General features: G+C 41.6%; 1 protein-coding gene across 2 annotated transcripts; it reads right to left on the reverse strand.

Annotated features, from left to right (window-relative positions):
* Nucleotides 1-26607, reverse strand: Tspan3 (tetraspanin 3). Of its 2 annotated transcripts, XM_013113002.3 has the most exons (7): nucleotides 26381-26601; nucleotides 12160-12351; nucleotides 11480-11554; nucleotides 10954-11055; nucleotides 9876-10028; nucleotides 9550-9633; nucleotides 1-847 (listed from the first exon to the last, which is right to left on the reverse strand). In XM_013113002.3, exons 1-7 carry the CDS (start codon nucleotides 26441-26443, stop codon nucleotides 755-757), a joined length of 762 nt encoding a protein of 253 aa, XP_012968456.1. In that variant the 5' UTR covers nucleotides 26444-26601; the 3' UTR covers nucleotides 1-754. The 2 variants fall into 2 exon arrangements, with proteins under 2 accessions (XP_012968456.1, XP_021082507.1); XM_021226848.2 differs by lacking the exon at nucleotides 9550-9633 and having other exon boundaries at nucleotides 26381-26607.
* Between the last annotated feature and the right edge of the window lie 356 nt (nucleotides 26608-26963).

Here is a 26963-nt window from a genome sequence, read left to right on the forward strand (position 1 = left end):
TGAGGGCTGATACAGAGTTTATTGAATTAAATTCTTCTATTTACAACTGAGATCACATCTACATACTATTTTGCTAGTCTACATGGGTACATTATCTCTAACGAGTTTAAGACTGATGATGAATGGGTTCAATCACACAGAAACTCACACATTCACACTAATTGCTTTAAAACAGTAGTGCATACATTATAGTCCTCCTATAAAGCTGGCTTTGATTAAAAACCACGAGTTTCAAAGATCAGTCTCTGATTTTGAAGATGAACAAAGACACACACTGTATGATTCTAAAATCTATGTTAGCCATTTTGTACAATTGCTATGTTATTGTACTACAGTATATATTCTTTAAAAGGACACTGATGAGCGGCACCAGACAGCTGGCTCCCACCCTCTAACCCCCAAACCTTTGGCCAAGAGTTCTCTTGTGAAGACAAAAAGGGCCCAGTGATACAATATTGTCCCATTACTCCTCAGAGGTGACAGAAGCAGGCCCACACACTCCTTTAGTTCTACCGTACTACAAAAATGGTTCTGAGATTAAGGGCACAGAGAGTCAAGTCAGCAAGAACAAGGGAAAGAAAGCCATAGGAGGGTAGTTAAGTAGATGGGTACGGGAGCTGCCAAGCTGCTGTCCAACACCAGTGTATGTGTGCTTTGACTAGATGAACTCAGGAGCCAACTGCAGCAGGCCTGCTCATTCACCTTCCAAATCAGAACAAGGACACTAAAAATCAGCTCAGGCTTGCGCTGTCCGCTATGCATAGGTTCCACCCGTGATGAGGAGCTCATAGGCAGGGTCTCTACTCCGTCTGCACAACACGATGCATGCACACAGCATGCCCAGCAGCTGCAGAGAGAAAATAATGTGAAATGGCTAACAACCACTTGGCAAATGTGTATCTCTTTATTGACAATGAAGTTATCTCAAGTTTTAATGATCCCCAAATTGTCAAAACAAACCAAAAAACAATGAAAGAGGAAATTTCTTACGAACACATGATATTTGACAGAAGTGGTTAAGTACTAAGTGTCCGTCAGCTTCCCTGCTTCCTATCCAGGAGCTGAGTCGCTGGTACAACCCACAGCTCTTCTTACTAAGATTCCCACTAACAACGACCAGCTGTGCTTCCCAAAGCAGCTTCTGTGGTGACAGCCTGGGTGTGCACATGTGGCTGTGGCACCCCCCAGACAGCACAAGACTAGAGAAACCTGTTGGATAGTGTCTTCTTAGGAATCTGGATTTGAGGGAGACAGGCTTCATCAACAACCCACAAAAACTCATTATGGCAGAAAGCCAGTCCCATTGCCAAAAATGTATTTCGAAGGCTTCTGTTTATTATTTACTACTTTTGATTGTGCTCATTATTGATACATTACTTGTCAAGGGACACTACTCCTTCATAATTTCCCTTTTAGTTACATTCTTCTAGAGTAGCATACTGGAATAGAGACATGTTACATTATTAAACTATAATATTAAAGGGATTCCAACTGGGCAGTAGTGGTGCACCCATTTAATTCAGCACCTGGGAGTCAGAAACAGATTGATCTGAGTTCGAGGCCAGCCTGGTCTACAGAATGAGCTAGGACAGCCAGAGAAACCCTGTCTCGAAAAACCAAAATATAAAAAAGTGATTCTAAAATTCCTGACCCAATTTCTCACAAAATACGAATAGTACCAATGTTTCTTTGCTATTTCAAGTTCTCGCAGACAGTGAAGGACCTAAGTTATTGGATTTAAAAAGGCCAGGGTCTCTGTACATACAGAGCCATCTAATTTTAGCAAATGTACCTGAGTCCATAAAGTCGAAATATGAGACACAGAGGATGTGGTTGCCTAATCTGAACCCTCCATGTTTAGAACCACACGTGGACTCTTGCCTTCCATTAGCCCCTATTTCACCCGTTCGGATCCATCAGCAGCATCCCATTAATATTTACCACGTGGCTGCTGGTCTGTGGCACCATGCACACTTTGGAAGTAGAGACTGTTAAACACTTGCTAGATATCTCTAACTCTAGGCGCATTTAATATCAATTCTTAGAGAAATATACAACAAAGCATTCTTAAAATAGCTATAAAAACAAACACTTCTGTTTTCAGGTAACATTAAGTAATAAATACTAAACTCAAGAATCACTGTCTAAGAGGGGAAAGAATCTCCCTCCCCACCCCATCTGTCTCACACTCCTCTCAGCTGGGTAACTTCTGCTGAGGAGGTCTGAAATACATTTCTTTCCTCTTGTATTTCACTTACATCAACTTGTTACTGGCAGTAAAGAAACTTAGCAGGTATAACAAAACTCTACTGATTGGAAATGAGTCCATTTAGCAACATTAAGCTCTACCCAGAAACATCTTCTCACCATTAAGTGTTACAGAACTGCTTCCAACATTCTGCTATACTAACATTACATTAATTACTGAAAATTTGCAACAATAGACTTGGAAATATTATAGCTATAATAATCCTATAATTATATATATAAATCTTAAAATGAAAATATCTCTTGTACTATTCAAGTCATGGGACACAATCTTTACCTAGGCTAAATAAAACACCAGATATAAAATCTGTAAAAGTAAATAAGTAAAAAGAAAAAGAAACAGAATAGAAAAAGGCATGCTTACTATACCAAGACAACTGGTAAAAACTAACTACCAGCTGGGTGGTGGTGGTACACATTTTTAATCCCAGCACTTAGGAGGTAGAGGCAGGTGGATCTCTCTGAGTTTGAGGCCAACCTGACCTACAGAGCAACTTCCAGGATAGCCAGGGCTACAAGGAGAAACAAAATCCAAAAATAAAAAACTATCAAATAAGATGTTCTATGATATTCTATGTAGGTGGAGGCGTAGAAAGTAGGAATTCTACAACATTTGAAAATCTTTTGTACTGGAAGTACCCTTTTCTGAGAAACGATTGCCAAGCACTCATCATATAGCCTTAATGCTTCAGTTTCACAGGCACACACTTGCTATAAATAGACCGTGACACACAAAAACAGAACTACTACTTGCATTTTAATAACGGGATTTACAGAAGAAGTGCCTATTAACATCAATTAAAGTATTCCCCCAAATGGGATAGTAGACAGCAACGAAACAAGGTAGATCTAGATCTGAAAACCCCTAATATGTGTGACTCTCTTTATACTTCATTTTGAACTGACGAATATTAGAAATCAAGGCACATTTATTAATAGGTATGTGGTGGGCAGGACAGGAAGGAATGCTGTGGTACTGAAATCACTTGGTTTTTTGTTTTAATCCTATTGGTGCTGGAGAGATGACTCAATGATTAAGAGCACTTACTGCTCTTGCAGAGGAAATGAGATGGGATCTAGCAGGGGACCCAGCATGCCGTATGTTGAGTGTGAGGGGTCCAACAAGCACAGACATGAATGTATGCAAAACATTCATACACTAATGGAAACAGATCTTTTTTGTTGTGCCTACATACATGTGAACCACATGTATGCCTGGTGCCCACTGCTGTCAGAAGAGGGTGTTGGATCTCTGGGACTGGTTTTGGATTGTTGAAAACCACCATATGGGCACTGGGTACTGAACTGGAGTCTAAGGCAAGAACAGCAAGTGCTCTTAACTGCCAAGACCTCTCCAGCTCTTGATATCTTGACTCTGGTGGTAGATACAGACACCTACTCAGGTTAAACAACTGTGTAGAACTGACTAAAACAAATGAAAAACCTGGACGGGATTAGACATTATCAACACTAATACATTATAGCTCTGCAAGCTGTTATCACTGAAGGTGGTCAAAGCAGCCAAAGAATTACTAAATTATTTCTTGAAGGTGGGATCCACAATTACCTCAAACAAAAAGACAGGGCCAAAGCTATATCCTGTAAGCTTCTAAATGCCTGCAAATATTAAGTGCTTGTCTAGCAGAAGAGTTCATGGAAACTGAGAGAAGTGAGTTGCCTCTACAAAAAGGTTCAAGAGGTCTAGGGAGATGATTCACAGTTAAAACATTTGCCATGCAAACAAAGACCAAAACTCGGATCCCCAGATCCCGTATAAGTGGCAGGAGGTCTAGCAACTTGTAACTCCAGTCTTAGAAGGCAGGCTCGTACTAAAGTAGACATGTGTGTGCACACATGCACACAGAAAGAGGGATGGGGAGGGGTTCAAGTACTGGGGTCAAGACTTGACAATTATAGGTATTTTTCATTATAATTTTATTTTGTACGCATGTATGGGGGACACAGTACAAGTTGCAGGAGTAGGTTCTCTCCTACTACATGTATCCTAGGGATCAGACGCAGGTGGTTGGTTAGTCTTTATGGCAAGCATCTTTACCACTGAATCATTTTACTCACTCCAAATAGTATTTTTAAAGTTAAAAAATTAATTAAAAACCCAAAGCTAATTAAGATTGACCAAATGTGGTATATATATACAAAATACTATGTTAAAAAAAATGAGCTGAACTCCTGGAATCTAGTTGCAGAGAGGGAGGAATGATGAGCAAAGGGGTCAAGACCAGGCTGGAGAAACCCACAGAAACAGCTGACCTGAACAAGGGGGAGCCCATGGACCCCAGACTGATAGCTGGGGAACCAGCATAGGACTGTTCCAGACCCTCTGAACATGGGTGTCAGTTTGGAGACCTCAGCAATGTATGGGGCCTCCGGTAGTGGATCAGTATTTATCCCTACTATACGAATAGACTTTGGGGGCCAACTCCACACAGAAGGATACTCTCTCAGCCTAGACACACAGGGGAGGGCCTAGGCCCTGCTCCAAATGATATTACAGACTTTGAAGATTCCCCATGAAAGGCCTCACCCTCCTCCCTGGGGAGCAGAAAGGGGATGAGATAGGGGGTTGGTGGGAAGCAGGGGAGGAGGGGAGGAAGACGGAACTGGGATTGACATGTAAAACAAGCTTGTTTCTAAGTTAAAAAAAAAAAAAGATTGAAATCTTGTAGCAAGAGAAATGGAGGACGTAAGTGGAATAACACAGAACAGTGCCACACATTTTCACCCGTGTTCAGAAACTACAAGTTGACCTCTCAGAGCAAGGTAGACCAGGGGTTACCAGAGGCTAGAATTAGAAGGTTGAGGGATGAAGGAGGCTGAACAAGATACAATTAGGAGAATATTCTGAAAACAACCCTGTAGCATTAGGGAGGGGGGATAACTAGAGTTTATAACTCATTGTATTTTATAATAAACCAGCGAAGTTTTTATGACACATACTCAAGGGGAAATAATCTGATTTGGAGATTATACAATATACACATGTACTGAATTATCAAATGGTACCCTACAGATATGTATAATTATGTGCCAAAATGACTTTTTTTTTAAAGAGACAAGGTCTTGCTCAAACTAGGGCCATGCCCAAGCTGCCCCGAACCCCTATTCCTCCTGCATTGACCACACCTGGGCACCGCATACCTACTTTTAAGTTTCATGTGTTTATGGTGTGTGAATGTGCGCCTGTGCATTTGTGGGTGTGCCAGAGGTCAATTCCAAGTTCCATTAGGAGCTTCCCAGCTTGCTTCATGAGACAGTGTCTTTCACTGGGACCTAAGACTTGCTGATTTTGCTAGGCTGATGAGCCAGGGAGCCCCAGGGACCTTCTGCCTCTGTCTCTCTAATTGATGGAAATAAAAAATAAATTTACCTATGTGTATGGGTGTTTTGCCTGCATGTATTTCTGTGTACCATGTACATGTCTGGTGATATCACATTCCCTTAAACCGAAGTTACAGTTGTGAGCCAACATGTGGGTGCTAGGAATCACACCTGGGTCCTCTGTGGAGCACCAGTGCTCTTTAACCACTGAGCCATCTCTCAGTCTCCATCATCCCCACCAGACCCCCTCAAACTCAGGTCCTCATGCTTGTGTGACAAGAACTTAACCAACTTTCTAGCCTCTGTTAAAGTCTGTTCTTGATTGCTCCACCTTGAGGGCAGGCTCACTGGAAGAGATTGGCAATTCATCATCCCCATGTTGCCTGCTTAGCACAATCCCTCAAGATCTTAACAAATCAAAACCTTGATTTTGCTCTATTAGAACTTTAGCTACAAAATTCCTAGTTGATAATTTATCTATTTGCGAAAAGGTGTAACATCATGTTGATTAATAAGCTGACAAGGAATATAAGAAAAAATTAAACTGCTCTTGCTTATATTAAAAATCCTATCATAATTAGCTAGGGTGTTCTTTTACAGGGTTCTTTCTTTTTGTCCTACATAAACCTGGGAAATTTAACTAGGCTAGAGCAAGGGATAGTAAACCTTTTCTTAAAGGGACACACAGCAAATATTTAGGCTTTCTGAACCAAGAAACAAGCCTGTCTCTGCTGCATCCCCTCCTCAACTTTGCCATTCCATTTTCTGTCTGTATTCTACCCATCTAGAGTCCATTAGTCAGGGGCAGAAGAACTATTATCTGATCTGAAAGTCCAGTCCTTTATGACTGGAAACAGTGCAAGAGGAACTGGAGTCCAGGCTTTTGTTTGCACTTCCCGTGAAACACTCATACTATCCTTGCTCTTCCTAATTTGTGTGGCAGAGCAAAGGTGAAAGGGTTGGAAAGTCTTTAAGCATTCTTTCTAATTCAGAAATTGCATGTCATGTTACAAGTATAAAAGCTACTAAGTTGGGGCTAGAGATGGCTCACTGGTTCAAAGCACCGGTGGCTGCTTTTCCAGAGGTCCTGAGTTCAATTCCCAACAACCACATGGTGGCTCACAACTGTCTATAGTAGGATCTGATGCCCTCTTCTGGCATAAAGGCATACATGCAGATAGAGCACTTATACACATAAAATAAATATATCTTAAAAAAAAAAGCTATTGAGTCACCTCTGTGATAAGTACAGTTTTCCACACCCAGGATAACAATCTGCACCACATTTTGAATACCAAAACCTTAGAATATTCATAGGCTCTTAAAAAAAAATACACTGGGGTAAATCTATTATTTTGTTTGGACCAAAGTTTACATTTTCCAAACCACTAGGTTTTAAATCTGTGAAAGTTCAAAATTCCTGACTTAGCCTTGCTAATCTAAAACACACACACACAACAACACACAAAATCATTTATCTTTACAAGCTACTACTTAAGTCAGGACATGGCTATCAAGACACCCTTTCATCAATCTTCCATATATACAGCTGTACATTTCCTGAGAAACAATAGCTGCTGTTTCTTGCTGCATTCTAATATGTAAAGCTTTATCATCAAAGTCACCAAGAACACACAGGCCAGAATTCTACTTATGAAGACTGCTCTATTTCACTGCTTTTAGCTAAACGATGTGTTTGCATACATATCAAAATGTGGAACACATTCCTTCTGATCATCAGATTACTGCTATGCTAAGCTACAAAGTAAATGCTCAAGATAGCAGAGACCATAGCAAATATGGAGCTAGGCATTTTAATGAACCATTTCATTGCTATTTGAATGCCAGCAAAATAAACAATCACCCTTTGCCATTTAAAAGATACCTTCCAGTAAATATAATAGCTTCTGCTCAAATATGCAAAGGTCAGGAAAGCCAAACAACTCAAATTTAAAGTAGCAATTATGCTGGCTTTAACGTAACAATTAAAAGGTATCTTAAAAGATATTTGAGGCTAGAAACCTATTTGAAGAACTAAAAGCTTTTTAAAAATGCTCAAAAGCTCTGATAGAAAAAGCTTTCCAAATAGCTGGCTATTCTCAATTAGACTACAAAATGTCAAACCCAACAAAACCTGCAACAAAACTTTCCAAATAGTTGGCTATTCTCAATTAGACTACAAAATGTTAACCCAACAGAACTTGCAACATATACTATATAAACCTGAGACCCTCGGAATGTGGACAGCTATGCTGCATGCCAAGTGCCTGACCTTCTAACTTAATAGTTTCCTGTGGTGCTAAGAGATAAGGGTATATGGCTGATGGAAGGCTACTAAGTGATGAAACGACTGCCAGATAATTTGACCAATCTGAAGAATACAAAGCCTGTTTTCACTGGCAGAGTAGGGAAAACAGGTTCCCTTAGCTATCAACAATGGTACAACATACCTCTGTATGTGCCAAGTGATGTCAAGGGCTTCTTATTTGCACATAATAAGTCTAAAACAACTAAGTCCACAAACATAGAAAAGGCTAGAGCCTCAATTCTTACTGGGAGATCTTTTCTATAAAGCAACAAAACTGTTGCTTTTAGAAGATCTTGGGTGTGTGTGTGTGTGCATACATACATACATACATACATACATACATACATACATACATACACACACACACACACTCTTTTTCAAGGAATTGGGTACAGCCTGTGCACCTGTTAGAGAGGCTGAGGGAGGAGACTACTTAAGCCCAGATATGTGGAACCAACCTAGATGATACATCGAGTTGCTCCTGTTAAGGTGGAAGCTTCACCCCAGCCCCTGGAATCCACAGACCCAAAGAGTCTGGGATGTTATGGTGAAAGTTCCACCCAAGCCCCCCTCCCCTATCTCCCTCCAAACCCTGTTGCAGCTCAGAAAGTCCGACAAATGATGGCCCGTCCTCTCCCAGAGATGCTCAAGACCACTCCCACAGGGTATTTAAATTGCCCCCCAGAAACCAGACTTGTAGTTTTTCTGGCCTCCCTTTCCTGTCTCCCCTCTGGTGAACTGGAAAACCATCCAGGAGCGTGGGCTTTTTCTAAGTCGGTTTGATTTGGTCTGATTTAGATTGCTGCGCTAGTGAAGAGGCTTATCAGGATATAGAAACTTTTCAGTTACCTCAAATTAACTTTTTAAAAATAAAATAAATAAAAATTTAAAAAATTACAAGTAAGGGGGGCTAGAGAGATGGCTTAGTGGTTAAGAGCACTGGCTGCTCTTCCAGTACCCACATGGTGGCCTGCAACCATCTCTACCTCCAGTCCTATGGGATCTAATGCCCTTTTCTGGTTTCTACTGGTACCAGGCACACACATGGTGTCCAGACATAAATGCAAGCAAAACACTCATACACATAAAATAGTTTAAAAAGATACAAATTAAAGATTTGAAATTATGAATCTCAGTTGGATAGCACTCACCTGGCACACATGGGATCCTAGATTTGATTTCCAGAACAAAAGTAAGTAAATTTAAAAATTAAAAACAAAAGAACAAGAAACAAAACTAGAACAGAAAAAACAAGAAGAAAGTGAAACAGCATACAAAAAGACTGAAGTGAAAGCTTTTCATTTCCAAAAACATCTGTGGAGTTCTATCAAAATGCCTTCCAGGAATGCCCCATACGACATGTTGGTTTTTTGAATGGTGCCTTCACTAATCAACACAGGCAAATAAGGCAGAGTCTCCAACACAATCCGTCCTCATGAAGATCACTCATTTCTTTAAACCATTTTGGGTCTAGGTCCAGAGAGCGGATTTTGGAAACTGGTGGCTGGTATGGGCATCACTTCTAGGCTACCCATATACACAAGATTGGCTCTGTTTAGTAACTAAAACCATTAGGGCTGACGACATGAGAAGACAAACTACCTCATAACAGCTCCTTGGCTAGTCCTGCTCACCTGAATGGCTGCAAAAGCCAATGCTGCCCAGATAATATGCATCAGGATCTCTTGTAGCTTCTTCACAACTAGAGCCTCACATCCCTGTAACACACAGCCTCATTAGACCTGTTTCTAAAGAGAAAGCTGCAGACACACAAATTACTACTCATTGGCAGCAATGGAAATGAAAAGAACTAATGATTAGAGCAACTTATGACACACAATTAAAACAACAATGCATTAAAATATTTATAGTGAAACAAAATGCCATTACAGTCATGTAAAAAGATTGAAAAGAAGTCCTCAGGGCAGTGACTAGATAATGAAAAACAGTTCAAACTTACCTCGGCGTAGAGGTCGGAGGGGTTGGCCAAGCTGCCATTGCAGCTTTTGGCAGTCTCTCTGCAGCAGCTAAGAGGAACACTCTGGTTTTTTGTTTCTTTGAACCAATCTGTATTTTCCCAGTCTGAATAGTTATGAATTCCACAACAGTGCAACTGGATAAGAGAGAGATTCCTTAGGTAACTTACATAGGTTTCTATGTTGAGCTCTGTGCACTACAGAGCTTTTACAAACTGTCAGCAGAGCTCTCTACAGTGAAGTATACGCTACATCTATACAGTTCAACACAGAGCCACTAGCCACAGGAGGATGAACTCAGCACTTAAGGTTAGTATGAATGAAGAACCGAATTTTAATCTCAGTGTAAATATGGCTGAGTTCTAGGATCTCTACGTGAAATGTATACTGCATAAGAGGTAGTTTCTGACCAAGGGAATCTTCCTATCTTTGGAAAAAGAAAAAAGAAGAATGGGACAAAGGGCAGATGTGCAGGACAGGGAAATGAATGAGATCAAGATGTGAAACACACACAGAATAAAGAAAAAGGAAAAACAGACTTATTACCTTTAATTGTGTGTGTGTGTGTGTGTGTGTGTGTGTGTGTGTGTGTGTGTGTGTGTGTGTGTGTGTATGGGCACACAAGAGCAGGTAACTATGGAAGCCAAGTTCCTGGGCCTGGAGTTACGAGTTGTTGGGAGTTGTTCCCATGGGGGTAGGGAACCAAACTTATGTTCTCTGCAAAACAGGACATACACCTAACCACTGAGCCATCTCTCAGTCAGTTCCCAAATACTCACACCTCACATGTTAGACTATCCACCTCTGAGCTAAGTATCATTTTCAATGGCAAAATGCATGCTTAAGCTTTATTTGAAATGTCTGTGACTTAATTTAAGAAAATAAAGCAAAAAATAGGAATATATGAGAGTTGAGACAAGTCTGGCAAAAAGCAATAAATGTGGAGGCAGGATTGCAGGAACACGCTCTTACAGCTATGGAGGCTCACACGGCCCACATATATACAGAAAGAAGAGCTAGTTTCTGTGGACTCAGGCATGAAAAACCTTCAAGGAAGCTAACCTGTCTCTGTACATAGTCAATAGCACGGCTGGCGGCATCAGGGTTGGTCCCATTGTAGGTCTTATATACTTTCTGAATGCTTCGATCAACTTCATTCTCCACCTGAATCAAAAGAAAAGATTGCATCCCTCAAACAGGCTGCTCAAAGTAACACCAGTCACAGCATGTTTCCAAGTTGCCAGAGTACTCTGTACACTTACAGTAAGACAGTAAGAGACTTCCTGTTCCAGTTAGATTCAAGCTAGCAGCAAACAATTCAGATCCACTAAATCACACAGGTTAGTAGCCTTCAAAAAGACGAGGCAAAAGAGGCTAGCAAAACAAGCCACTCAAAAGGGACAAGGCAACTGTGCATTGGGAGATGCCCCCATGTTGATATTAAATGTCTACAAAAGTAATAGAATTTGTACCCAGCTATATCAAGAACGGAAGTTTTATAAATAAATGCTAATTAGTGTTAGGTATTTTAAAGCAGTGGCTTCGATGAAATAAGTCATGTGTGAGGGAGTCACCATGGACAACATACCTTTGCTCTGTACACGTATCCCAAAACCACAACGACAACTTCTGTGACAAAAACCAAGAGCAGGATGAAGACAAACTGTAAGAAAACATCAAAATTTAAGCAGAGATTAAAATATATAGTTCTAAATAGTTTCTTTTTTGTTTGTTTTTTTTTGTTTTTGTTTTAGGAGATAGGGTTTCTCTGTATTGTCTTGGAGGCTGTCCTGGAACTCGCTCTGTAGACCAGGCTGGCATCGAACTCAGAGATCCGCCTGCCTCTGCTTCCCCAGTGCTGGGATTAAAGGTGTGTGCCACCAACGCCCGGCTCTAAATAGTTTCTTAATAAATAAAAGTGTAAGGAAAGCAGTGGTGGTGCACGCCTTTAATCTCAGCCCTTGGGAGGCAGAGGCAGGTGGATCTCTGTGAGTTCAAGGTCAGCCTGGTTGATCGGCAGAGCAAGTTCCAGGATAGGCTCCAAAGCTACACAGAGAAACCCTGTCTCGAAAAAATAAAATAAAATAAAATAAATGAAAAGTATATGGGACAACCTCAAGAATTTTAAGGAATGTGTTCATTCTGGTGCTGTTTTAAGAGAAAAGGCATCCATATCTACACAACTTCACCCTCAATTCAAGAAAGAGGACCAGATGAAACAGTGCCCATAGTCTGACATGTGGTGAACGAAAGTGTTTGTTAACTTACCGTGGCGAGTCCACAGCGACTCTCCCGGATTGTAGCACAGCAGCCAATTAGGCCAATAATAAAAAGCAGGGCTCCTACAGCTATGATCACCACCGCAGGGAAGAGCGTGTACACGTCCTCAAAGAAGTGGTCATAGTCGTCATAAGTGATGAAGACATAGGCTCCCACATAGCAGAGAATACCAGCTGCCCCCTGTAAAAGCAGGCAGAAACACCAATCTGAATAATTCCATCACTGCAATTTTCCAACTCTTGCTTGGGTTATAATTTTTTTTCTTGTGTCATATATCCCAGCTGACCTTGAATCCCCTCTGTAGTCAAGGATGGCCTTGAATTTCTGATCTTCCTGCCTTCTCTTTCAAACACGAGCACCATCACCTCAGTGCAGGTGGTGCTGGGGATCTAACCCAGGGCTCTGCTCATGTCATAACACTCTACCAACTGAGCTGTCTCCAACCCAAGTGGCTATAGTCAAATGAGATTTCCCACCACTCTTAAATCAATAAAGCTAAAACATTCCTGATTCAGCATTTAAAATGCTTGTGTTATTGTTGTTTTGTGAGACAGAGTTTCTCTGTGTTCCCCTGGCAGTCCTGGAACTCACTCTGTAGACCAGGCTGGCCTCAGAACTCAGATCCACCTGCTGGATTAAATGCATGAGCTACCACTGCTGGCAAAATTCTTTACTACATAAAATTGCAAATTTTATAAACCTCACCTTATTTTCAGCAGGAAAAAAAATGACAAGAACTCACTTTAACTGTATTCTACAAGTAGAGAAATGATACAAGGGGCAGAACCAGGGCTTGAGCCCAGAGAAAATAACTCTTAAGAGCTTTCTTAGAAAACTATTAGTAAACATGAAACCCAAAACACGATGTCCTAGAGACAGACAGTACAGCAAAGAGCCCAGGCTCAAGCACACTGCAAGCCTTTCTCCGTCTGCCCATTCTTTGGAAACATGCTCCTCAAACTCAGTAGTGTCAAGGGGGTCTGAGGTTTTCCATTTCTAACAGGTTCCCACCAATGCTGGGGCTATGGAGTCACGGGCACTGGAACACTTAAGGGGAAGGCGAACACAGAAAGCCTTATTCCTGCTCCAGGACTCATCTCCAGGGCACTTTTATACGCTCTCCATCACTTTTGGTTTTATTAGCACTGGGCCCCAGCTCTGCACTTACTGCCTGCTACCTGCATACAGATAAGTAGGCACATAGTGCCAGGCTAGGCTAAATTGTCTGGTCTGGGAGCAGAACTTGTAGAGCTGCCAAAGAAGGGTACTTACTTCATCTCTGAAAGATAAAACATAAATCTTCAAACTAGCAAACAGCTTCCACAGTTAACATTAGAGATTACCATTCAATCCTCTGAACCTGAAAACTTGGTTGAGTTCTGAAGTCTATTAGGTTCAGTATGCCTGAACACCACAGGTCTATCTTACCTTCTAATAATACATCATTACATTCACTGTCAGATCAGGACAAAGGAGGTTCCGGTATTCATTTACACACACACACACACACACACACACACACACACACACACACACACACACACGGGATTTTTGTATACTCAGTAAACTATTTTCATAACTGAATGGATACACTAATTATGAATAATAAATAAAATGTGAATAATGGAGATATTTTTAAGATCATCTCTCCTCCATTGCTAGCTTCTCTCTTGCTAGCTGCTCATATTCCCACTCTCATCATGGACTCTTCAGCTCCCGAGCCCCATCATACTTCATTTCTGCCTGAAATCCGCTCACTTGCACTCAGCCTCGTTGCTGAACCTTAACGTCCACCTTACTGTAGTGCTTGACTTAACCTGGGCTACCCTGCATCTCAATCCCAGACTCTCACCCTGCCACTACTAGGTTCTTTGTAAGAGCTATTGCTGCTAAAAACATGAACAGGGTAAGGCCTAACCCAGGCAAATTTTAGTGACTTAGGCTGCTCTGCCTCTGGCTTTACATTCTGAAGACTCCATCACCTTCCTAGATCACAGAGATATAAAACTGATACACACATCCTCTCTCTTTACACCTCTGCTCCTGTGTGGTACTTTGTGATCTAATAAATAAAGCTTGCCTGAAAATCAGAGTGCAGAGCTAGCCACAGAGGGAGTGGTGGCACACAGCACACACCTTTAATCCCAGTCCTGGAGAGGAATATAAGCTGGAGGAGACAGGAGCTCAGTGCAGTCTGAGAAGCAGTCTGAGGAGCAGTGTGGTCTGGAGATGCAGGATCGCCCCTTTGATCTGAGCATAGAGGTGAGAACTCTCTAGTGGCTGCTTTCCTTCTCTGGTCTTCAGCTTTAACCCCAATATCTGTCTCTGGGTTTTTGTTATTAATACCAACTAGAAATTAGTGCTACACTCCTGTTTTACTAATTTGGATGCAGCTTAAGGATCACCATTTCCTCACGGAAGTCATTCTTAGCTATTCACCCTTCATCCATTCACACATTGCCCTGAGCAAACACAAGCATGGCGTTTTTTCTTTTTCCTTTTTTACAATGGCTCAATTTAACTATTTCTTAATATGTTTTTTTTTTTCACAACGGCTCGACTTAACTGTATTTCTTAGTATACCTCCAGGGCACAAATTGGGCCTGTTTTTGTCTTAGCCCTGCACCACCATATGCATCACTTCAAACAGTGTCTAGCACAGGCAAGTATGGAGTGTCCAGAGGAACCCTCACGATACCCTCCACCTCTATGGGAAGGACAGTCGGCCTTAGCTGGCTAGTGTTTTTCTCATCTGTGCAGTCAATGCTCGGTTCTCGTTTACTACTCAAATACAATTTGGTAACTAATTCTGCTTACTGGATTCTGATGGTCACCACCTCCAGAACACTGTAGGTCACAGCCAGTAATCTACCATTAAAACAAAGCTATACTAAGAGCTAACAGGCTTGTTGAAATTCACCTACATATCTGCTTGTATGATGAGAAAACAGATGAGATGGAACAGTTTGAAGTATGTGGACTCTGTAACAATGTCTTATCAAAACAATTTCTCAACTGCACGTATATGTTATATATTCACAAACATACATATAAAATAATATTTTACTAAAGCAAATAATTCAGTCTTCAAACACGAATTAATCAAATTGTGCTCACTGCTTTTACTAAACTTTTAAGAACTGTTCCTACAGAGTTATTTCTTAAAAGGCTTTTAAGCCCAGCACCCAGGAGGCAGAGGCAGACAGATTTCTATGAGTTCAAGGACTGCCTGATATACACAGTAGTTCGAGGTAGGTTAGACCTTCAGTGTGACCCTGCCTCAAAATGAAGGGGTAGAGGATTAAGTGGAAACTGTGGCAAACACCTAAAAAACAAAATAAGAACTATTAATTAAAATGAACTTGGGAGGTGGCAGTGGCTGGAGAGAAGATTGCACATACTACTTTCCAAAGGACCTGAGTTCAGTTCCTGTTACCCACATCTCCAAGGATCCAACATTCTCTTCTGGATTCTGTAGGCCCAAGCACTTGTGCACAGTGCACATATACTCAACACCCCCCCACACATGCACACACATAAGAGCATATACTGTAAGAGCATGTACTGTGCTTCCAGAGAACGATTAAGTTTGGTTTCCTGGATCCAAACTGGGCAGTCAAAACTGCCCACACCACCTGTTCCTGTCCTGGGCCATCCAGTACCCCCTTCTGTTCTCCACAGACAGTCCATCAAATGTATGTGTACACATGACACAATTAAAAATAAATCCCTGGGCTGGAGAGATGGCTCAGTGGTTAAGAACACTGGCTGCTCTTCCAGAGGACCCGGGTTCAATTCCCAGGACCCACATGACAGCTCACAATTGTCTGTAACTCTAGTTCCATGGGATCTGACTCTCTGTCTCTCTGTCTCTCTCTCTGTCTCTCTCTCTGTCTCTCTGTCTCTCTCTCTCTCTCTCTCTCACACACACACACACACACACACACACACACACACACACACACACACACCCCAGATACACACAGGCAGGAGAAACACCAATGCACATAAAATAAAAATAAACCCTATATAAATAAATGAAAATGTAAAAATAAATCTCTAATTTTTATTTTTTATTTTTTGTTTTTTTGAGACAGGGTTTCTCTGTATTGTTTTGGAGCCTGTCCTGGAACTCACTCTGTAGACCAGGCTGGTCTCAAACTCAGAGATCCACTTGCCTCTGTCTCCCGAGTGCTGGGATTAAAGGCGTGTGCCACCACCACCCGGCTTCTTTTTTAACTTTCTATTTAAGTACAGTGCACTAACCAATTGTGTCATCAGGCCCAACTAGTAAATGAAGTTTTAGCCTTGATAAATCTGAATCAAAATGTAAGAGGAGAATAATCATACTCAAATATATACAGCACAGGGCACTGAGGAACCACTTGCATTTTAGAAATAAAGTGAGCTTTTAGCCTAAAGAGATTCCTATAAGTCTCACACCCCCTCTGACCAGAGTGAGGCAGGCACTCATCTGAAACCAAGGACAAGAATGTAGGAAAACAAACCAAAACTAGATGCAGCAAACCCAATGAAAGGCAGGATAAGCGGCCCCACTTGTAAATACTACTTATTGTCTGAAAGATGACAGATGAATCAGTTCATGCTGCAAACCATTTAACAGGCACTGCTCACAGGAGACGAGGCTTGCTATTCTTCAACATCAGAGGAGTAATTTAAGAGTTAGATACACTGTACTCCCTGCTGAGGACAGTATAACAGGGGTGCTTGTCTCTTTTAAACAATGTCTGGAAGTACAGTGGCCAAGGAACCTAAACAATTCTAAGTATCTGCCTTAATGACACCCAACCACCAGCATTAAAAAAAAATAGTAATTTGCATGTTCAGTTGCAGGGAGGAGCATAAGTAATTCTTACTAGTGATGGGAACTTAGTAGTCACTCTGGTTTTTAATGCAGATGGGGCATTATTAGAAAATCTACATACAATTAAAAGGTGAGCTTGGTTAAATGCCGTTTTCAGGGTGCAGAGGAGAAGGGAGGGAGGAGGGTGCAGCAGCAGGGCGGGGCACTGTGGAACCTGGAAGCTGCTGAGGTCACCGCTATGAGAATCTGAGCCTATAAGGAGGATTTGTGCCAGGCAGTGTACTAAAAATAACTGTCCTTTTACAAGGTAAAGGGAAATTTAGGGGGAAGGCTGAGGTTTTTGGAAAATACCATTCTTTTACTTTGCCCATGTTTTAAATTAAGCTGCGGAAGTTTAAAACTTTAGGTGTTTTTCTGTTAACTGAACTGTTCCTTTATAAACTGGGCTATTACAAGTTTCAAAAGTGTGACACTAATTCTGTGCTTTTAATCTGTCTCTACATCTAAACAAGTGTGAATTCTTTCAAGTAAGAAATTTCATTCTTACATAACATTGCTGCCTTGATGTTCACAAACCAGGGTTGGTGTTTTTTTGGATGGGGGTGGGGGTGAACTCAACTCTCTAGGGGAAAAAAGGCCAGCCAATGAAATCCTAAAACCCACAAAACTATTCCCTCATTGTAATCAAGCACTTTTAGAACTACCTGTGGAAAGTGGCCAACTTAGAACTAAACAGACCTGTTTAAATTTCTCCATTATCAATTTATCTATATGGAGCTCAGAGCCAGGAGAATGGAAGCATCTCACAGAACATGCCGAATTAAACAACCAGGCAAACAGAAGTCACTCTGAGGGTGTGGTATTCAGAGACACAGCCATCATGTCTACAACTGCAGAAATGAATCAACGTGGAGCAGGGTCTACCTCAACTTTCATAACCTCAAAGCCCAGGGTCTAATGATTCTCCCTCCCTGAATAAATTACTCTTTCAAAGAATCAATTGATCAAGAACAGGGATTGGGGAAGAAGAAATAGTGGAGAAAAACTGTTTAAAAAGTGCTATGTATGCTGGGGGTTGGTGGTGCACGCCTTAAATCCCAGCACTTGGGAGTCAGAGACAGGAAGACTTCTGTGAGTTCGAGGCCAGCCTGGTCTACAGAGCAAATTCCAGGACAGCCTCCAAAGCTACACAGAGATCTCTTTCTTGAAAAACAAAACAAAAAAAGTGCTATGTACTCTAAACATTATAAAAAGCAAAATTCAAAGGGGGGAATCAGAATTAACACATACACACACTTCCGAGTTTCTTATGCAGCCTTATTAGATTTGTATATACCACACTATTTTCCTGCAAGGAATTATTGGGAATTCTGTACAATCCATTTCTAAAAGAAACTTTCCCAAAATTTTACTTTCCTGTCGTCAAGACTACCTTAGAAATCTTTGTCTCACTCAGGCTTGCTGATAAAATGGCTCATGTCACTAAGTACAATTACTCTTCTACATATTTTACTCTTGCCACCTTACAAAAAACAATAAAAAGACTATCCCAAAGACCCTCAACTGTCATTCAGAAAACAAGGCTACTTATACTCAAGACATTTTGAAGCTACTATGATAAAGACATCAATTTCTACTTGACATATTGGTCAATAATAAAGTAAAGCAGGATTCAACTGATACCAGAGGGAGTACAGAGAAGTAAAAACGTATGTTTTTGGAAAACAATCCACAACACACATAAACTTCAGCATTTATACCTAGTAACACCACTTCTGGGAGTCTGTAAGCACATAAGATAGAAACAATGACTAGTATGTTTGTCAAAACACGACCACAAAATGGCAAAAAAGGCAAAAATCCAAAGCCTAAGAGGCATGCTTGCATCACAGCCTTGAAACACTAAAAATATAATTTAATATGTTTATAGTGCATTAAGGGGAAAACTACATATTTTAGTACAAAAAACATTTGTAAGAAAAAGTTGATATTGTCTGAGTGAATAAATTATGAGTGTTGTTTCTAATATGTTTAAGTGTTTTTGTATATATATTTATACATCCTTGCAGAAATATTTAAAGTTATATCTGAAATTAAGGCTGAACTGTGTTTTTTTTTTCCAGATTAATTCCTAAATCTGTCTGCCTTTGAACATATAAACTAGCTCTATCTTCAATCCCACACTTTAGGTGCCTGTCAACTGCTCCCGTTTATCACTATTTTAGGTCTAACTTTGACTCAGCTGTTAGATATTTTCTGTACACATTCTTTGTCAGAGCCTACTTGGATTGCAATGTCAAGCTACTTTTGCAATCAATATCACTGACATCATTACTTTAATCCTTTTAAACTGTTATTTTGATGACATTTAAAAGGTCATGCTCCTCAATGGGCGGTGGTGCCACTCACCTTTAATCCCAGCACTCAAGAGGCAGAGGCAGGTGGATCTCTGAGTTTGAGACCTGCCTGGTCTACAAAGTAAGTTCCAGGACAACCTCCAAAGCCACAGAGAAACCCTGTCTTGAACCCCCCCCCTAAAAAAAATGTCATGCATTTTTACTTTTCATCTGGTCTTTTATACTCATTGTTGATCCAATTAATCCAGTGTATGCCTACCTATCAGTTGAAATCCCCAAAGTTCAGACAGCAATGAAACTGGAGACAGACTAATGGCTACAAACAGGCCACATTCACACTTGCAGGCTCCAGGGACCAGCTGCAAATCACCAAGTTTGAACTTTGTTTTGAGACCCTTTATTGCCCAAGCCCATTTTAACTGTAAAAAGTCAGTTATTACTTTGGGAGTCTGAGTGCTTAAGCTTTATCATGTTAGTCTAGCTATGTGTTTAAATCAGTGGCAGCAATAATGTAAAATGCATAATGTCAACTCTAGTCTTCTTAGTTTAAAAACAAATACAAAACCCACAAAATTTTCTTATCTACTGACCGTTAAGCTATTTAAAAGGGTGTAAGGGAGAGGAGGATCAAGAAAAGATTTCTTTCAAGCCAAATATTAACTTTTATTATGAGAAACTAACAATTTATAATTGTGAAATCTGTTAATTATATGTTTAGTAACAATTAAGATAACATTTCTGAAGAAAGGGCCATTCATGGATATAAACAGGTATTCAGAGATAAGAAACTTGGTTAAGACTCCCGTCCCTCCCCGTTAGCTGAGCAGCAGAAACTACCCCTGTAGGCAGAACCGCTAGTCCACAACGGCTTACTGACTGCACCATTCTTACCCTATACCTGTTTGGTGCCAAGTAAAATTTTACAGAATCTTCCGGGGGGGAAGGGGGGGACAAAACAAAAGACCCTAACTAGAATCAGATTTTATGACATAAAATTCACTGTAACACTTCAAAGAACGGTAAGTATTCTAAAAGTGATAGGCATTCTTTTTTGTTTTTGCTTTTGCAAAGAGTCCTACAACTCTTTGAAATCAGAGATATTCACCTGCCTCTGCCTCCCGAGTGCTGGGATTAAAGGCGTGTGCCACCACCGCCTGGCTAAGAAACATTCTAAAAGACATGGAAAACTTCATCCTTAAACTGCAATCACAGAGCTTTCCCAATGGCTCTTAAGTTTTACCTAAATCCAGCAGTTCTCAAGCCATGGGTTGAGACCCCTTTGGGATTGGCACATCAGATATTTACAATTCATTGACAGTGGCAAAATTACAAAGTAGCAATGCAAATAATTTTAGGGTTTGGGATCACCACGACATGAGGAAATATATTAAAAGGTCACAGAATAAAGGCTGAGAACCACTGACCTAAATGATTACTCAAGGCCACAGACATGACTAAGAATTCAGCAAAGTAAAAAAACCTTTTCACATCAAAAATAAAGAGAAGGCGGGAGGTGGTGGTGTATGCCTGTAAGACCAAGACTAGGGATTCAGAGGCAGGTGGATCTCTGGGTTCAAGGCCAGCCTGGTCTACAGAGGAGTTCCAGGACAGCCAAGGCTACATAGGAAAACCCTGTCTTGAAAAAAACAGAAAAAAAAATTTAAATATAGTCCGGTATGCATCATGATTTGCTTCTCAACAAAGTTGAACTTCTTTCCTTAACAAACTGAAAAACTATTTTAACAGTCTTTTGGCTGAAAAGGTGTTACAACAACATAATCTTTTAGAACAGTCATTAAGACAGAAGTACAGGAAACAAAAGCAGATCAACATCCTATTTATATTTATATATGCAGACACAGGAAACATCAGAACACACAGTGTGTGTGTATTCCCACTCCCCTCCCAGGAGGCTTGTGACAAAACTGGCAAACATTTTAATTTCTTTCTCTTTTAAATTTTTTATTTTAGAGTTGTCTTTTGTTTTTGTTTTTTCATGACAGGGTTTCTCTGTATAACAGTCCTGGCTGTCCTGGAACTCACTTTGTAGGCCAGTCTGGCCTTGAACTCACTGAGATCCACCTGCCTCTGTTGCCCGAGTGCTGGGAATAAAGACGTGCCACCACCACCCCAAAATGTATGGGTGTTTTATCTGCATGTATGTCTGTGCACCATGTGTGTGCCTGGTGCCCACAGAGGTTAGAAGAGGGCATTAGAGTCCCTGGAACTAGAGATTTAGAGATGGTTCTGAGGTACCATGAGGGTGCCAGGAACTGACCCTGGGTCCTCTGCAAGAGCAACAACTACTCTTGACCGCTGAGCCATCTCTCCAGCGTTTTCACTATATTTCTTAACTGAGAGCATGAAGCATAAGCTATATGTCTGTCCTTGGTAATTTGAACATGCCAAGTATACCCTGGCTTTATGACCTAGCTACTCCTTTGTCCTGAATTCCTTCACCTCTTACAATCAGTTACCCCCAAACTGGCTTCCTATATTCCACACTGAATTGTACTTCCTTAGACAAGCTTCTGTCAACCTCAGCGGCCACCAGGTCACATCACATCACCCTGGCTTAACTTTCTGGTATTTTTTTCTCATTTGTCTTCAACCACCTGTCTTGCTCCACTTGAAAGTTCTGTAAGAACTTTTCTGCAAAAGGTGTGCAAATGTTCATATTTGCTTAACACAACAATGCTCCTTAGTTATATACATCACACAGGGAAGTACGTTATTTTAAATTCACGACACATTTTATACAGTTTAACATCTTTACACAGGTCATATGAATAAATTATGCTAGCACAAGTGCTGGGCATTCTGGGATGATTTCTCCCTACCCCACAAGTTGTTTTAGCATTACTTCTCACTACAAATGAAACAACAGACAAAACAGACACAAGATTAGAAAGTCTACAAGCATGGACAACACTTTCTTTTATAGCCCCTGTAATGCCCAACATAAATATGTGCAAAGTAAATACCAGCTAGATGGTTTCTATGATAGGATAGATAAAATAGTTTGTGTAACACAGGACTGGATTGAGCACCTAATTAATAAGCCTACCAGAGTAAGAGTGTGGTATGAGAAAGTATTGATTAATGGCTGTGGAGCTGGGTCAGGGTAAAGTGCTTGAGAATGACTCTCCAAATCCAGGCAGAACTGGCAAGTCCTGGTCCTCTTTTGATGAGATGAAAGACTGGATCCCAGGAGTTTGTAGGTTACCCAGTGTGGTATATGCCATGGCAAACCACAAAAAGACCCTGTCTCCAACAAGGTGGAAAAGACTTGACATCTGAGGTTATCCTCTGACCTCCACAGGGGTGCACAGGATACAATCATGTATGCTCATACATGAACTCACACAAAACTCAAAAACTTTGCTAAACTAAAATTCTTCATTTAAACATGGTTTCAAATGAAGTCTCCTGGGTCAGATCAAATAACTTAGTAAATTAAGAATCCTGCCTGACTTTGGTACAAAGGTGCATATTATACTGACAAGTATTATAACAGTCTTCAAATTATAGCCTTTACCTCAGACCCATGAAACCTTTAATAAATGTTCATGAATCAAGCGTTAATACACTTATATTTAAAGCTATACTACTCTACAAAAAACCCAGAAGATTCGGGACTGGAGAGATGGCTCAGCAGTTAAAAGCAGTGGCTGCTCTCCCAAGAACCAAGTTCAATTCCCAGCACTCACACTGCAGCTCACAAATGTCCGTAACTCAGTACTGGACCTCCTCTTCTGGCCATTACAAGCATCAGGCTTAAAGGTGTACAAATGAACATGCAGGCAAAACACCCACACACATAACATTTTAAACCTTAAAAACACATTTTAATGTTGCATTACCATTAAAAAAGAAAAACCTAAGACACAAATTGTACATCCTTTACATTTGTCAAAATTATTATTTAAGCTAATATCCCAGGAATTTGCTGAAGAAAAGATTTTAGAAGTAGCTGTTTCAGGCCAATGCCACCAAGGCTGACTACCTTTGTTCCATCCTCAGGACCCCTACAGTAGGAGGAAACAATTTCTGCAAGTTGTCCTCTGACCTACACACATGCATGTTGTGGCATGTACATATCACACCCCAGTATATCATGAGCATACACACACAAACATACAAACAAGAAAGTAACCATCTCTCTTTTAAGAGACACATGTCTCAAACTACACTAACTCCACATTAATAGTTTTACCATCAGACTATTTACAGTCCAAGCACTGGCATGACTATTTTCATATCTCAGCCCACTGGACACACTGCCAAAGGAACCAGGGTATCAGGGTAAAAGGTTCTGCCAAAGCAATTAAACTTTTAACACCTACCAAGGATCAGTCAGTACCAACAGTGAGAAGGCAGCCTGAGCAAGTTGCCCAAGGAAATCTACACCTGATACGCTTGATGTGTTCTGTCTGTGAAGAGGATCCCTCTTCCAGCCACGTATTTGGGAGGGAGGGACCAACCACCTATAAGAACACCCTCAATAATAACAGAAAAATGTACTACAATTTCTCAAGACAAAATCTGTTAACAATTTAATGTACTTCCTCCTTCATGACTTAAACTCTTAAAAGGATGAGCTACACAGTACCACTTAAGGGTGGGTACAGTTTCTAACAATGTGAAAATCAGTGCATTTTGGAGAAGAGGGCCTCTAACATGACCCAACATTGTCCCTGAGTCCCAGGCCCTTTCCAAATCTTTTCAAGTCACAAGTTTTTCTAACACCACAGGCTCTAGCAACATGACAACCACCTGAGTTTGAGCACTGACCCCGCCACATGTAGTGTGTGCTACCTGAACTCCCTCAGCTTTAATGCCCTCGTCTGTAATACGCACAGCAATACTCCCAGTCAAAACACTCAAGTAAGTTATCACAATGATTGGCAAGCAGGAAGCACTCAACATTGTTAGTACTGTCAGGTCCCAAGAGTTTGGCTACAAGCTTACATTGTCAAGAGATGTGCCTAAATGCTGCCTCCACTGCACTATATATTCTCCCCTGTTTTCTGCTGGACTTCCTTCTCAAGGCTCACAAAAGTTTTACTATTACTAACTCAGATAAAGCACACTAAATAAGCAGTATGATGTTGGCCTCAGCAAAACTAACTAGGAAGTTCACAGTATAACTTTCACTGGAGTGAATATACTTAAACAATTTCCAAGGATTCATAAGCAATCACTCAAAATTAAGAATTAACTGGTGTTGTATATACTATATTATAATAATTTTTTGACTATTTAAAGAAAATGTTTTCAGTGTTTTCTCATATTAACACATCTAGGCTCTTGAGTGTGAATGGCCTAGAAATCACCTAATAAATATTGTTCAAAAAACAAATAGTTACTGCCTTAAGCCCACAAGGAATTATTATGGATACGAATATCTATAATAATTGAGGTGATACAAATATCCACAAGTCAGGTGTGGTGACCCACACTAATGCTGGCACAGGCAGGTGGATCAATGTGAGTTGGAGGCCAGCATGGTCTACAGAGTGAGTTCCAAACAGCTAGGGCTACATAGTGAGACCCTGTCTCAAAGAAGTAAAAAGAAATAAACAAACCAAAGTTTCTGTCTCTTCAGTATTTCGTTAGCTAAGTGTTTTTCATTTGGGGATCTCTGAAAACAGTTTTCCTTTTAAACAGGGATGCAATTTAAAGTATGAGGAACATCTGCTCTAAATTGGAAAAGAAACCTCACGAATCTCAATGCCACACAGGTGATTTCAAGTAGTTCAGTCTGAGTCCAATCATGAGTCTTCCGAACAAACAATCACAGAGCTAAATGCCTCATTATTCAGAACATCCTTTGTGGCTGACAGCAGTCAGGATATGAAAGGTTTCATTCTCCTTTAGGGACAAGAGGAATCGGAAGACTTTCCAAAATAAGTGTACATATTTCCCTAGATACACTAAAGTATGGTCAGTGGAACTGTTCAAAGAATATTCTTCGTATTGTGGACAAAGGAAACAATGCTGGAGAAAAGGAAAGACCAAAAAACTAGAGACCAGCATGAGGATATGAGGGTCAGCTGGGTCCCAAACACCAGCAGTTGCCTATAACTAATAACTCATCGGAAAATACCCAACACTAGTGAGTGGGTTATAAGTGCACTACACTACCAAAGTTTCACTTACAGTATCAGGGCAAACAGGTTTGAACCCTGTCCTACTGTTAGGCTGTTTTGTGTTCACTTTTTAAATAAAACACAAAAAAAGATATGATAGAGGACATGCTTATAAAGATTTTTCCTGGTGCAAAGGCCAGAAGGACTCCAGAGGTGGAGAGAACCCAAGAACAGCAGGTTACTACAAAGTCCCTGATTAGATAAGGGCCACAAGATAGGACAGCTATAAACACTCTCTCTGGGGTCAGGTACCAAAAAAAAAAAAAAAAGCAACCTTTTATAAAAGTGAGTTCATTGCTTTATAAACCTCGTAGCAGCTGAAACCCTTAAAAGGCTTTATAACTTCAGGCTACCCATGCCCACGACAGCGATTTTCTTGATCAAAGAAATGCTCTGCTGTCTCAGGCTGAATCCCTTCAGTTTTCTGGGCTGGTTCCCAGCCAACCAACTCTACACAAAGAGCTCTAAGGCGAAATTCCTGGCCCGGGACTCAACCGGCGGTCCCGCGTAGCTGCTACACGACTTGGGGATTGCCACCGGCTCTGGGAGGACTCAGACAAAGACGGTGGAAGCCGACTCGCTGGGGAGTGTCCCATTTCAAGCCTGGCATCCCGACAGGCTCGGCCCCGAGAGCCGAGCGCCCCGCAGGCTGCTCGGCCTCGGCGACCCGCGTAACCCTGGCACCGTGCCAGCAGGCCCGAGTCCCCGAGACCTCCAGTCTGCACCGCCCTGGCCTCCGCCGGGACCCGGAAGGACCCCACCAAAGGGCTCCGGGGCCGCAGGACCTGGACGACCCCTCGGCTGGCTCCCGCGCCCGCCCGGTCCACCCGCGCCGCGCAGAGGCCTGCCCGGGCTGGGGCCGCCCGCCAGCTCACCCAGAAGATGAGGTTGAGGAAGACCAGCACGGTCTTGGAAGAGGTGATGCCGCACTGGCCCATGGTGCCGGCGGCCGGCGGAGGCCCGGCTGGGCGAGCGGAGCGGCGCTCACCGAGCGAGAAGGCAATGGCGGCGGCGGCTCCGCTGAGAACTGCTGGGCCCGAGCCGCGTTCCCGCAGACCCCCTCGCCGCCGCGCACCGCCCCAGCAAGCACCTCGCGGCTGCGTGCAGCCCGCCGCAGCCCTCCTAGGCCGTTCCCAGGCAACTAAGCCCCGCGTCTGCGGCCGCTTCAGCCAATCAGTGCCTAGGAAGCCGAGGTGGCCTCGCCTCTTAAAGGAACCGACGCCTCCGCGACCCTTTTTCTGGCCTCTGACCGCCCTTGGGTGCAGATTGCTCTTTTGGGGGAAATTCTGGTGAGCCAAACACTCCCTCTCTTTTATTGAGTTACTTTTACTATATGATTCATAGACCACAGAACTCTGTCCTGTTAACTACTCTTCCCTAGAAAGGCCCGCATCACATGAGGATTTTCGCGACCACGTGACACCTAAGCAGCACTCCAAGTTGGGGAGGAATGCAGTG

Source organism: Mesocricetus auratus, unplaced genomic scaffold (genome assembly GCF_017639785.1).
Source record: "Mesocricetus auratus isolate SY011 unplaced genomic scaffold, BCM_Maur_2.0 Super-Scaffold_100022, whole genome shotgun sequence".
Classification (NCBI taxonomy): domain Eukaryota; kingdom Metazoa; phylum Chordata; class Mammalia; order Rodentia; family Cricetidae; genus Mesocricetus; species Mesocricetus auratus.